Consider the following 13,445-nt stretch of genomic DNA (forward strand, 5'->3'; position numbering starts at 1 on the left):
TGATTGTAAAACTGATGATAGTAGCTATGTCCAAGCTATTCAAAAGGATGTTGCATTATCTGAGGAACCGACAGGTATTATTACACACATGCCTATTGGACTCTGTGGACAGGATCACGGAGCCAGTACAAGCCAAATAAGTAAGATAAAATGTATTTCTGCAACTACAATGATTTAAGCGACCTATTTAGGTAAATAAATTTAAACGGTTGATTAAATACCGATTTTAGGTATTCACGGCCGATTAAAATTAATGTAAACGACCGTTTTTACATAATGAAATACATGTAGCCGATTTTAAATAAATCAAATGATGTATTTTATATGATTACAATGGCAGGATTCGTATCTTTCGGGCATGCTTACAAACTTTGAAAGGAGTGAAATTTATATTTTTAAAAGTAATATTATTAACGCCACCAGTGTGAGTCATTTCATATGGGAGTGGGGTCGGGGAAGTGTGTAGCGGGGGATAAGTGGTATTAGTGGCATGAATTTATAAGAAAATGGTCGAAGACAGTGAAAACTAGAGTTGTCACAGGAGTGACGAATTATACCCCCACAATATGGCCTTGTCACAGAACTAAGCCAATGTCAAAGACGAACTTGCTTGACCTTTGACCTACTGACCACAAAATCAACACAGGTCATCTGCTAGTCATGATCAACCTCCCTATGAAGCTTCATGATCCTCCGCTAAAGAATTCTCAAGTTATTGTCCGTTTAAGGTTTAAATGACCTTTGACCTTTGGAACTCAAAAATCAATACGGGTCATCTGCTTGACAAGACCAACCTCCAGATTAAGTTTCCGTATCCTAGTCCCAAGCATTCTCAAGTTATTGTCCGAAAACTGTTTAAATGTTCCGGGTGACTGTGATCTTGACCTGTGATCTACTGACCTCAAAATCATTAGGGGTCATCTGCTAGTCATAACCAACCTCCCTATCAATTTTCATGATCCTAGGCCCAAGCATTCTCAAGTTATCATCCGGAAACCATTTAACTGTTCCGAATCACTATGACCTTGACCTTTGACCTACTGACCTCAAAGTAGAACTTGACCTGTATTTCATGATGTTACACCTGTGTACCAAAATTTATTATTCCCACAAGTGGTTACTGAGATACCAGATTACATACATAAACTTAACAAAATCGGGATTCCGACGCCGATGCTTGTGTGAGTCCAATAGCTCTACCTATTCTTCGAATAGTCCAGCTAAAAATTAAAATGGTATGATGTTATAACATTAAGGGTTCAAGCTAAAAATCAACATATAGTTTTTAAAACACTTCCTTTCCTCATTACTGCTTGCTTTCAAAACGGTTATACTTCTCACTGGCAGTTTATTATTTGAAAATAAGGTTTACCTTTTGGTTTAAAAGACTGTCCTGCTGTATTTCAAACTTACTAATCTATTTCCCCCTTTCAATAGAACGTTACTTTCAAATATTGTTAAGTGACATTTCAAGTTTATAACAATCACATATTTCCTTATTTAAAGCCCAGCTATAACACAGCAGCAAACGTAAAAAATCTTACAGTTTGCAACAATAGCACAAATGCAACTAGAAAACACCTCTGTACCTTCATTGTGTGCTCTCATGATGTGGTCGACAGTAGTATGCATCAGAAGAAGAACATCATCAACACTTCTACCAAGGGTCCTGTGGATGTCGTCAACATCTTGCTGTATATGTGCCCAAAGAAATTCCTCCACATCGTTTATAGCAATGTCAGGTTTTATCAGTAAATGCACACCCTGTAATAATGTGACAATGTTTCGGTGTGTTTTAATTTCTCCATAGGGTAACAATTCATTCATACTTTTAATATCAATTGTAGTTTACACTACTAAACGAAGTACATACAATATGTAATATTAGACATATCTATGGCTAACAAGAAACTGTAAAAGATTTACGAATGTCCCAAGCCTAGGGACATTTTCTCATCTTTTTTTTTGTTTTTCAATAAAGATTCTTTGGAAGCACAGAATGCAACAAAGCAAAATAGTAGCGGACTCGGTATGACTGCTTCTGTTCATGAGAGAAACTGGAAATGAAAGTGCAACACCTCTAACGCCCTCTAGCAACGGCTATTTATTTATCTTGTTGGGTTTAACGTCGCATCTACACAATTTTAGGTCATATGGCGACTTTCCAGCTTTAATGGCGGAGGAAGACCCCAGGTGTCCCTCCGTGCACTATTTCATCACGAGCGGGCACCTGGGTAGGACCACCGACCTTCCGTAAGCCAGCTGGATGGCTTCCTCACGTGAAGAATTCTACGCCCCAAATGAGGTTTCGAACCCACATCGATGAGGGGCAAATGGTTTGAAGTCAACGACTCTAACCACTCGGCCACGGAGGCCCCTTCTAGCAACGGCTAAGTGGAGTTCTATTACAAAGATATTAAACAGATTCCATGCTCCAAAAGGACCAGAAAAAATAACAACACTGAATTCAAGTACGGAGAGACTTTAGTATGACTGAGTATCAGTTTTTGTTTAGGCATAGAGCTGCTGTAAGTATTGCAATCACAATAATGAAGTATTGTACTTCATATAAAAGAGAAGCAATTACATGTCCATTTGAGCCCACAGAAAGTAGTGTAAAGGCGAATATTTACTTAGTATGCCAAGTTAGTTCAATATACACCCATGCATAGAAAGTTACAGACTGGATAATTATTATTGAAAGTGCGACGTGACTGTTGATCTATGGGTCTGGGTGTCATGTGATACATCATTTTGTTTCGGTAGCTATGTCAATATATTTGAAAATCCATTCGAGCAAAGTTACTGACCACACAAAAAAGACTTAATATCTTTGGCCTCTATGTGTGTCCTTGAAAACAGAACATGGGCCTTGCATGAGGCAAGTCCTCTATATTATTAGGAACCCACCTCGCGATTTTGAAAACGCTTTAAGAAGGGCAGATTTATGGACCAGACACACGTAGATCCTGACTGAACTCTGCGCTATGGATTTGGTTCTTACATGCGGCTCATCGTCTCATTATACAACACTTTTTGTCTGGTAGATGCATTGCAGAGTTACAGAGCAAACATTAAGTGTAACAGACAAACAGATGGACGCAGCCGATGTTTATGTCCATGTTTTCTTCTAAAAGGCAGAGGACAATTAAAATAAATTTGTATCATAGAAGTAACAAGAAAATCTGCTGAACCGATATCTCACATCAAATACTGCATTTGACATTTGTATCAGGCTTTAGGAAAGATATATTCAATGAATATTTTAAGGAAAGACGAAGTTATCAACACGTTTGAATATGCCATAAATATACCTGTAGGTTATTGCCGACACCAATAAACATTGACATATGCAGCAGAAGTCTTATAGTTGCAGTATAAGCTGAAGTCAATGTTCTCTCTGGTCTCAGACCTTGTCCTCTGACCTGTACACGTCCAAGGATATGACCAGTCAGTGTGTTGTCTCGCCTAAAGAATATATATATAAACAGTACTTTATTTAACATACCTTTATCTTTCTGTTATATATATTAACAAGAGCTGTCACAAGAGTCAGCGCGCTCGACTATGACGGTGCTGGAGGGTGAAACTGGGCACATCTGAGGAAGCTGGAGCTGTCACTAGAGTGTTACATTACTCGAATATGGATGAAGATATTGGACAATAGCTTATGTCTGTGTCAAAAGTATTTAGTAATAAAAGAGATAGAGAAGTGTATCAAAACATTAAATAAGTTTAAAAGGGGCATAATTCATGGAAAATTTCTGCAAAAATAATGCTCACCTGAGAAACACACCATAACAGTGTAAACATATTTGACCTAGTGATTTCATGGAAACAAATATTCTGGCCAATTTTCATTAGGATTGGACCAAAAATGTGGTCTCTCGAGTTTCACTGCGAAAAAAGAGTTAATATACGGGAGTGTACGGGATCCCGTATATTACCCATATACGGGAAGAAATACGGGAAAACTAAAATACGGGCGTGTACGGGGCTTGTATATTTAAAAGTCCGTATACTAATAAAATACGGATTTCCGTATACTATGAAATACGGAATTCTTAGTATACGATACCCCGTATATTATTGAAATACGGGAAATTCTAAAAGGGTTATTCTGATCGTATACAACACCGTATATTCCCGTATATGTCTGGTGTACGGGAATACATAAATCCGTATATTACGAAAATACGGGACGTATATTTCCCGTATATGTTTCATATACAACCCCGTATATTTCCCGTATATTCTGGATATACGGGATATGTATAGTTTGTATATTTCGAAAATACAGGGATTAAATTTCCCGTATATTCTTCGTATACAACTCCGTATATTTCCCGTATATGCCGGAAATACGGGATTTAAATAATTTGTATATTTCGAAAATACGGCACGTATATGTCCCGTATATGCTTGGTGTACAACTCCGTATATTTCCCGTATATGCCAGAAATACGGGATTTAAATAATTTGTATATTTTAAAAAATACGGATTTATATTTCCCGTATATTCTTGTATACAACTCCGTATATTTCCCGTATATTCTGGATATACGGGGTATGTATAGTTTGTATATTTTGAAAATACAGGGATTAAATTTCCCGTATATTCTTCGTATACAACTCGAAAATACGGGACGTATATGTCCGTATATGCTTGGTATACAACTCCGTATATTTCCCGTATACGCCGGAAATACGGGGTTTAAATAACTTATATATTTCAAAAATACGGGATGCAATCAATATGTGTAGCGAAAATTATATTCTCCGGCCATTTCAAAGGTCAAACGTTTCGCATGTTTTCGAACTTGTACGTGTATGTAGAATGAATGCCAATATTGAAAGAAAGAAATGTTTAATACTAATATGACATGAACTGAAAAAAGCATTCACGGACCAAAACAGGTATAAATTTAAAATCAAACATGAATGAATCCATCATTTCATCTAGCGCGTTCCCGATTTATTTTAACATTTAATCTAAATATCCGATTGAGAAAAGAAAAGGATTAATCAATTCATCCCTATTTATTTGTAGTGATAAATACATCCGTTGATCATCGCCATTGTAAAAATCTAATGCAAGCATAAATTAACTGTTTTTCTGCACATTTCCAACGCTTGTGCATACAATGCAAATATTTATAGAAAAAAGGAGGAACTAATCCATTTATATTTTGTACTGAAAAAGTATATAAGACATGTATTGATACTTAACTTATGAAATCAATTCTAATATTTTTACAGACGAAAAATAATCGATATAATGTGTCTGCGTCCAAAGATTCAAACAAACGCCTTTCATATGAAATATTTTACTTTTTCTGTGCGCACGTGTTAGCTACCACGTGCGTATGTGGTAATTCACACGTGTGCGGTGATACTATCACGTGCGCAAGTGACAGCACGTTATACTACCATGTGCCCATGTGATAACTAACACGTGCGCACGTGTTAGCTGATCAATGAAAAAGCGTGAAAGATCTGCAATTTTTCTAAATGGATGTCTTTCATAAGGAAGTGTTATTTATAGTTAGCTGTAATTTACGAAGTAAGTGTTTCTTGTTTATGAAAAAAGGCTGATATCTCGATTAGTTTCGTTGGTAATATTTCACGTTCGCACGTGTCAGCTAACAACTGCGAACGTGATAGCTATCACATGCGAACGTGTTAGCGAAGATAGTTATTACGGGCGCACGTGTTAATCAACACATTTGCACGTGGTATCTAACATGTGCGAATGTGGTGCTAACACGTGTGCACGTGATAAATAAAATGTTTCCTATGTCCCATCTATTCCACTGTAGTATACACTGTGGCCGACTATTTTATTTCTCGTGGATGTAGGGTCCTTTAGTATTGACCTAGCACATGTGAATATTTCGTATATTTTTATAAATTCATTTTCAATGTCCAAACATAAATAGCGATACAAATATTACATATATAATTCTTAGTTGATATTATACTATCGCATGTGCAGGTAGCTGGGCGGCAAAGCGTTTAGCTGCCAATATCAGGGTAGTGGGTTCGAGTTTTGGCCATACCTTTTCCCCTAAATTTATTTGCAAACTTTCCACTTATTTGTCAAACGCACCGTGATATTTATGGTCCATTTATTAAAAGTTATCATATTCACCCGTTGTAAAAAAGTCAATTATTTAAAATATTCTAGACAAAAAGAAAGACACATTACCAGTCACAAGCGTACTAAAAAATAAATACTTTAAGAGAAAAAAATAAAATTTATAAAGATAAAACAGGTAGCGAATACATCACATTACTTTACTTTAAAGCAATGATAACCGTGGTAACGTGGATGGCGTGACACTGACTGACTGTATAAAATACAATATTGCTTAAAATTAACGAAAACGCTCGAAAAATATTGGCAAAGATTAATGAGTGTCTTTCATTAAATCAAATGATATAAGCATTTACACTGATTTACCCATCTCCACGAAAATAAACTGTACATATAATTTCTGCCGAACAGTTTTACTGCAACATTAATTGATAATAATTGTATGCATATTAACTAAATCAGATAGATAGCCCATGTACCCTAAGCCTGGTAACCCAGTCTGACAATTTTTCACATTTTTCTACCTGCAAATTGACAATATCAGAAACTCGATGAATGCCAATTAACACAAATTAGCGCAAATTAATTGGGATCTTTAATGCATACAGATATTAGGTATCCAATCAGTTGAGAACACGCTTCGTCACGCTTCGCGCGTTCATATATCCCGAAGCGATAACATCTGGCTCAAGTGACCGCACGCGATAATCTGTATTGCATATTTCAGAGGGAAAGGTAGTCACGAGTAAGTACTTATTTGATTTATATGTTTTGATTTTTTATAAACTGATTTTTTTTTGTGACAAACCAGACCATGAATTATATTGCAATTAATCGGAAACACGGGTTGCTTTTTATTGCTTTAACAAATTCAGAAGCGTCAAAAAGGTCAGTTTAATTTTGTAATCTTAATATAAAAAAGAAATTCAGAATAGCCGTTAAGTAGTTCATTCATTCATTCATTCGATTGATCATTTCTTCACAACTAACCATTTAACTATTATTTCATTCATTCTTTCATCCGATAGTCTACAAGGATGTCAGTCACCAAATGTTGATGTTGCAAGTGTTTGAAATAAAAAAATATCGTGCAAAAATCATTTGATGAATACCATTGGGGTTAAACGAGATTAAAGTTGAAAGGACAAAAACAACTCCAGATAGAAGTTTTATTTCGTAGAAGCTAGGTAGCCGAGGCTAGCTTTAAGAATGAATAAGGCGGCACGCACGTTCATTCATTCGATTAAAACTGGAATCTCGGAAAAGCATTAATAAAGTTAATAATTACAACCTTTTATTTTTAGAAAATGGGTACCGGTAATCTGACAAAATAACGCTTTTTTCTAGATGGCACTTTTGCAAAAAAATTACATCTCTTGCCTCTGTCTAGAGAGAAAATGTTTTTCTCTGCGAAAATATCAGTGTCAGTAGTAGAAGAAATTAATACTATTACAGATTATTTTATCTCTACAGACTTTGTAAGTCTATGTAAGCGGTTGTCATGCGTATTTTTTTTTCAAAGTATTATATAAAAAAAGGTTGGTAATAATAACAATTTATATTATGTAGAATTTGATTATTAATCTGAAAGTTATAAGAATTTTATAGTGACCTAAAATACATACATACTATAGATCTTTTGCATTACCAATTTTTAGTAACATCTTTAAAACCGATAAAGCGGGAGAACAAATAATCCAATTTGTCGATTTCCGTACAAAGTGTTGTTGTTGTAACACGGGGGTGGGGGTGGGGTGAATCGATAACTAATAGCTTTGGTCATTATATTTTTTTTTATCTGATGCATTTACAGGCAAACGGTTTACTAACGATGTACTTGAATGAAGTTTAAATTAATATTAAAGTGAAATGCGGAACAAGTCGAATATGTATATAATACTTTATTTATTGTCAAAATAAAAAGTAATATTTAGTAATATGAATATGGTATCTAACATATTTAAAATTGTTATATATTATACATCTAAAACAAACATTTACTTTCAGGACCATACATGTACAAACAATAAGTAATTGCTCAGCTTAGTCTGTTATTTTAAATCGATTTTCAACGGACCATTTTGACATTTTAACAAATTAGCTTAAGGTTGACGATATTTCCGATTGACTGGTGTTTTTTCTTCTCAGTTCTTGTTTTACGCCATTTTACAGCTGTAAATCTTCAAATATGGACCACAAACGTCTTTTTTTTCAGCAGGGCGCAAAATGATGTACTTAACAGGTTAACCATAAAACCATAAAATTTAAAGTACCTAATCACTTGTAGTAAGTGGGTTATCATATTTTTATGACCCAGCTTGAAACAACACTGACCGGATATTTCTTATCCCCAGGCAATATGTAATACACAATGAAATTTAAAGGGTGATTAAACATTTGAACCAATTAAATTATCTTATTTTAGTGTAACTGTATGCAATCTTGGGGTTAAAATAAATTTAAGAAATAACGCAATGTTTAAACGAGTACTAAAAAAAGGCACTGGCCTCCAGATCGTCCGACAAGAACAGAAATAAAATATATAATTGAGCCGTGCCATGAGAAAACCAACATAGTCTTAGTTTTCGACCAGCATGGATCGAGACCAACCTGCGCATCCGCGCAGTCTGCTCAGGATCCATGCTGTTCGCTAATAGTTTTTCTAATTCCAATAGGCTTTGAAAGCGAACAGCATGGCTCCTGACCAGACTGCACGGATGCGCAGGCTGGTCTCGATCCATGCTGGTCGCAAACCCACTATGTTGGTTTTCTCATGGCACGGCATTATATTTTTTTAGATATATGGATATTAATGGTGTATAATTACGCTACGTATACTGACAGACTATAATGTTGCGGAAACACATGAGAATTAGATGTTTTAACTAATTTTTACGATAAAAATTGTATATTTAACGCGCATTAAACACCAATCTGACTAAAGTACATCTCCTATTACGCTACGCATAGGATCTGAAAACGACCTATTCATTGCCTCGTTCTGACGGCCCTTTCACTAGCCAATAAAAGCCTAGCTTACAACATCTTGCAAATCTACCTCTAGCATTGACTTTTGATATTTACAATTCTTATGTCGTAATGTATCAGATAGCCGGTTAGCTCAGTCGGTAGGCCTCTTGCTTTGTAAGCGAGGGGTCCCAGGTTCGAGACCTGGAATAACTGCATATTTTTCTTACTCTTTGACAATCGAACAAGTCGCCTGATTGGATAACATAAAAATAGCAATGATGGAAATCCAAAATATACAGAAGACGAATGTGAATGGGTCGTTCTCAGACCTTCGTTTAGAAGATCAAGTACTTTAGTCAGATTGCATTAAACACTAAACCCTCCCTTGCGTTATAATTGGTAACGACAGTGGAAAACTTCTTTATTGCCGCTACGGTCAGGGTTAGTTTCCCGGCGCGACCACATGTCATTTTATTCGTCATAATTTTCACATCATTTAATAGATATAATTATCAGTATCCATGAATTGCAAGAGTCGATTTTTTATAACTTTTAATGCGTGCATTTTTTTTATTCCAGGTTGACACAAGAGTTGTTTACTGGAATCAGAAAACGGGACGACTATTTATTTTCACGATAGAGAATATACTTATGTGTGAAGTTTCTACTAGTTTGATCAACAGATGCAGACAGACAGCCCGGATGAGCCATTCGTTCTCATTGACATTCGTAACAACAGATAAAAGCTTATACTTATTGAGATCAGGAAACTGAATATTTCCATGTGGTTCATCATTTGTAACCTGCTTACATATCGTGTTCCAGTACAGAACCAACATGCGTCTTTTTAAAGTACATCTTCGGACATTAGGAGGGGTGTACTGCTCTTTTTAGAAGACGGCAAATCGAAAAGCCTATAGCGGTAATCAGCATTCATGGGAATAACGAAAACATGTACAGACAATAGTAAAAGAAGTGATACTCAACTGATTTGCTGAGTCAACCGCGCAGAATTAAATGTGCGAATTGCTAGTTTTTCAATCAGAAATGAACATATAATATAGAGACCGTACCATAGCTCTTCGCATACTTTGAATTTTCAAACTAAAGTGATTTTTACAAATGCACCGGTTACGATAAAAAATGTAAACAAAAGATTCTGTCTATAATCTTTGAAATGTATGAATGACACTCGATCTTAGTCATAATACTTATTGACAGTGAATGCTAATGACTCCATGTGTTGCAGAAAGGTATCTAGTTTGTAACTGTAATTTCCCATCAATTGAAATCCTCTCAAAACTGGTAAAATAATTACTTATATTTGGACAAACCTCACGGTCTTTTCCGTTCGACAGCTGCTAAAAGGGCAAATATAAAAGATTCAGTGTAAGTTATATTTCACTGGTACTACCAGTTAGTAAGTTCATACTCTGAACAACACGTCAGAGAAATTTGGGCAGATTTGACCGATTATGACGTTGGCAGCATTAGATTATATTTTTTCTTTACACGGAAATTGCCGTTAGGTAACAAAGCGAATACGCCGATAATCCGGAGTCACCGATTATTGTTCCAGTTCACGCAATGTAATCCAGGCAATTAAACTGCATTAGCTATTAGCTGCTGCTGTTATAGGGAAGTGGTAGAGTGTCTGCCTTAGGTGTGAGAGGTCCTGGGTTCGAGTCCCAGTTAGAGCTTCACTATTTGCATTCTGCTACAGCATGTTTTGCTGTTAATAGACTGTTCCAGATGTTCTATTTTTTAAGCACACAGTATCATGGATCATTATTTAGCAATCCAGATCAAAGTTGAATGTTAAATCAAATGCACCCAATTAGTAAATATTCACTATATTATGTCCCTTTGATGTTTATGCTCTCCATGTTCGAGAAGAGTTACATTTCCTTGATCACAAAATTTTCTTTAACATGAAAATATTAAATGCTCATAACTCCACACTTCTGGTTAAAATATTGTCTATATTTCTGTTTTTGAAAAATATATGGACACTTGTCTTCATTTCAAAGCTTTTTAACTTCAAACCTATGATTTGAAAAACTTAGGTACTATGTCTATATAATAATATAAAGAAATGCTTGATGTTATTGATTACTCACATTTTAATTCTACTTATTTCATTTGGACAAGAAATGAAAATGATTCATAACCGTTTGAAAAACTGATTTAAAAAGTATTTAAGTTGAATAAAATGTTAGTTTAATCTGACATGTCTCCAATTAATAACAATATGATTTTTTTCTCATACCCTGTCTTTGTCTTGCTTTTTTCTAACATACCGTATTCTGCTGTAGGTATCACCGACATTCATTTTGTCATCTTTCAGTGTGTGCCCATATACAAAATCAGTTTACATAAAAGAAAAATACGGGATTTGTACACTATACATGCATATACGGGAAAAGTCTGGTAAATGTATCTTTTAGAAATACTGGTCCGTGAATTCCCCGAATAAGAAAACCAAATTCAGTCTAAATGTGACACAAATATGGAATCTGTATACTCTGCATATCTTACATAAACGGGGAAAAACCTGGCCCGTATATCAAAAACTACAGGTTCGTATATCCCCGTATATCAGATGCAAATACATTCCGTATATGACACAAGTACGGGATCCGTATATTGCGTATACCATGCATATACGGGACTAGTCCGTAGCCCGTATAATAAAAAATACAGTTTCGTATTTTACCCGTATATGACACAAGTACGGGATCCGTATATTGCGTATACCATGCATATACGGGACAAGTCCGTAGCACGTATATCAAAAAGTACAGTTTCGTATATGCACCGTATATGACAAAAGTACGGGATCCGTATACTTTAGTATATCATGCGTATACGGAAAAAATCCGAAGCCCGTATATTAGAAAATACAAGTCCGTATATGCCCCGTATATTAGATGCAATCACAGTCCGTATATGACAAAAATACGGGATCCGTATACTACGTATATCATGCGTATACGGAAAAAATCCGAAGCCCGTATATTAGAAAATACAAGTCCGTATATGCCCCGTATATTAGATGCAATCACAGTCCGTATATGACAAAAATACGGGATCCGTATACTACGTATATTCGGAATATACAGGCTCGTATACGTGTTCCGTATATTCTAAAATACGGAAAGTATACGGGAAAAAAATTCTCAAGACCCTTCGAATACATGAAAATGAAACTTATGTTAAAGCAGGACACGAATAAACACCATTTCTAGGGATTTATTTTTTAAAGTTCGTATATTGCATATATACGGGAAATATACATTTATGTATATTCGGCGTATACGGGATCCCGTATATGCATGACAAATATACGGACTTCCCGTATACTAGATGTTCCGAATACGGGATCGTATATTAGGTCCGTATATTTGTAATATACATCCCGTATACGCCCGTATTTTCGAAATATACGGGACCGTACACTCCCGTATATTGACCCTTTTTTCGCAGTGTTTTAACAAGTATTTTCTTTGATATGACCTAGTTTTTGATTCCAGATGATCCATATTCAAACTTGACCTAGATTTCATCGAGGCAATCATTCTGACCAAATTTCATGAAGATCAATTGAAAAATACAACCTCTATCGCATACACAAGGTTTTTCTTTGATTTGACCTAGTGACCTACCTTTTAAACCCAGATGACCCATATGGGAACTCGACCTAGATTTCATCAAGGCAATCAATCTCACAAAATTTTATGAAGATCAATTGAAAAATACAGCTTCTATCGCATACACAAGGTTTTTCTTTGATTTGACATAGTGACCTACTTTTTGACCCAAGATAACCCATATTCGAACTCGACCTAGATTTCATCAAGGCTATCATTCAGACCAAATTTCATGAAGATCAATTGAAAAATACAGCCTCTATCGCATACACAAGGTTTTTCTTTGATTTGACCTAGTGACATATTTTGACCCCAGATGATCCATATTCAAACTTGACCTAGATTTCATCAAGGCAATTATTCTGATTAAATTTCATGAAGATCAATTGAAAAATACAGCCTATAGCATACACAAGGTTTTTCTTTGATCCGACCTAGTGACCTAGTTTTTGATCCCAGATGACCCGTTTTCGAACTTGACCTAGATTTCATCAAGGTAATCATTCCGACCAAAATTCATGAAGATCAATTGAAAAACACCGCCTCTATCGCATACACAAAGTTTTTCTTTGATTTGACCTAGTGACCTAGTTTTTGATCCTAGATGACCCATATTCAAATTTGACCTAGATTTCATCAAGGCAATCATTCTGACCAAATTTCATGAAGATCAATTGAACAAGAGGGTCATAATGACCCTAGATCGCTCACCTGAGTAATATGTGCTA

The 13,445-nt window shown here is 35.5% G+C and overlaps 1 protein-coding gene across 1 annotated transcript in view; it reads right to left on the reverse strand.

The window, feature by feature from the left end:
* Positions 1 to 1,500: 1,500 nt before the first annotated feature.
* The window catches only part of LOC123552655 (E3 ubiquitin-protein ligase rnf213-alpha-like), a 128,875-nt gene continuing 116,930 nt past the window's right edge, over positions 1,501 to 13,445 (reverse strand). Inside the window, exons 68-69 of the mRNA XM_053540034.1 lie at positions 3,315 to 3,468; positions 1,501 to 1,764 (exon numbers count right to left, since the gene is read on the reverse strand). Of these exons, the coding sequence (XP_053396009.1) occupies positions 1,501 to 1,764; positions 3,315 to 3,468 (418 nt within the window). The remainder of the gene's footprint in view (positions 1,765 to 3,314; positions 3,469 to 13,445) is intronic.

This window comes from Mercenaria mercenaria, chromosome 4, assembly GCF_021730395.1.
Source record: "Mercenaria mercenaria strain notata chromosome 4, MADL_Memer_1, whole genome shotgun sequence".
NCBI lineage: Eukaryota > Metazoa > Mollusca > Bivalvia > Venerida > Veneridae > Mercenaria > Mercenaria mercenaria.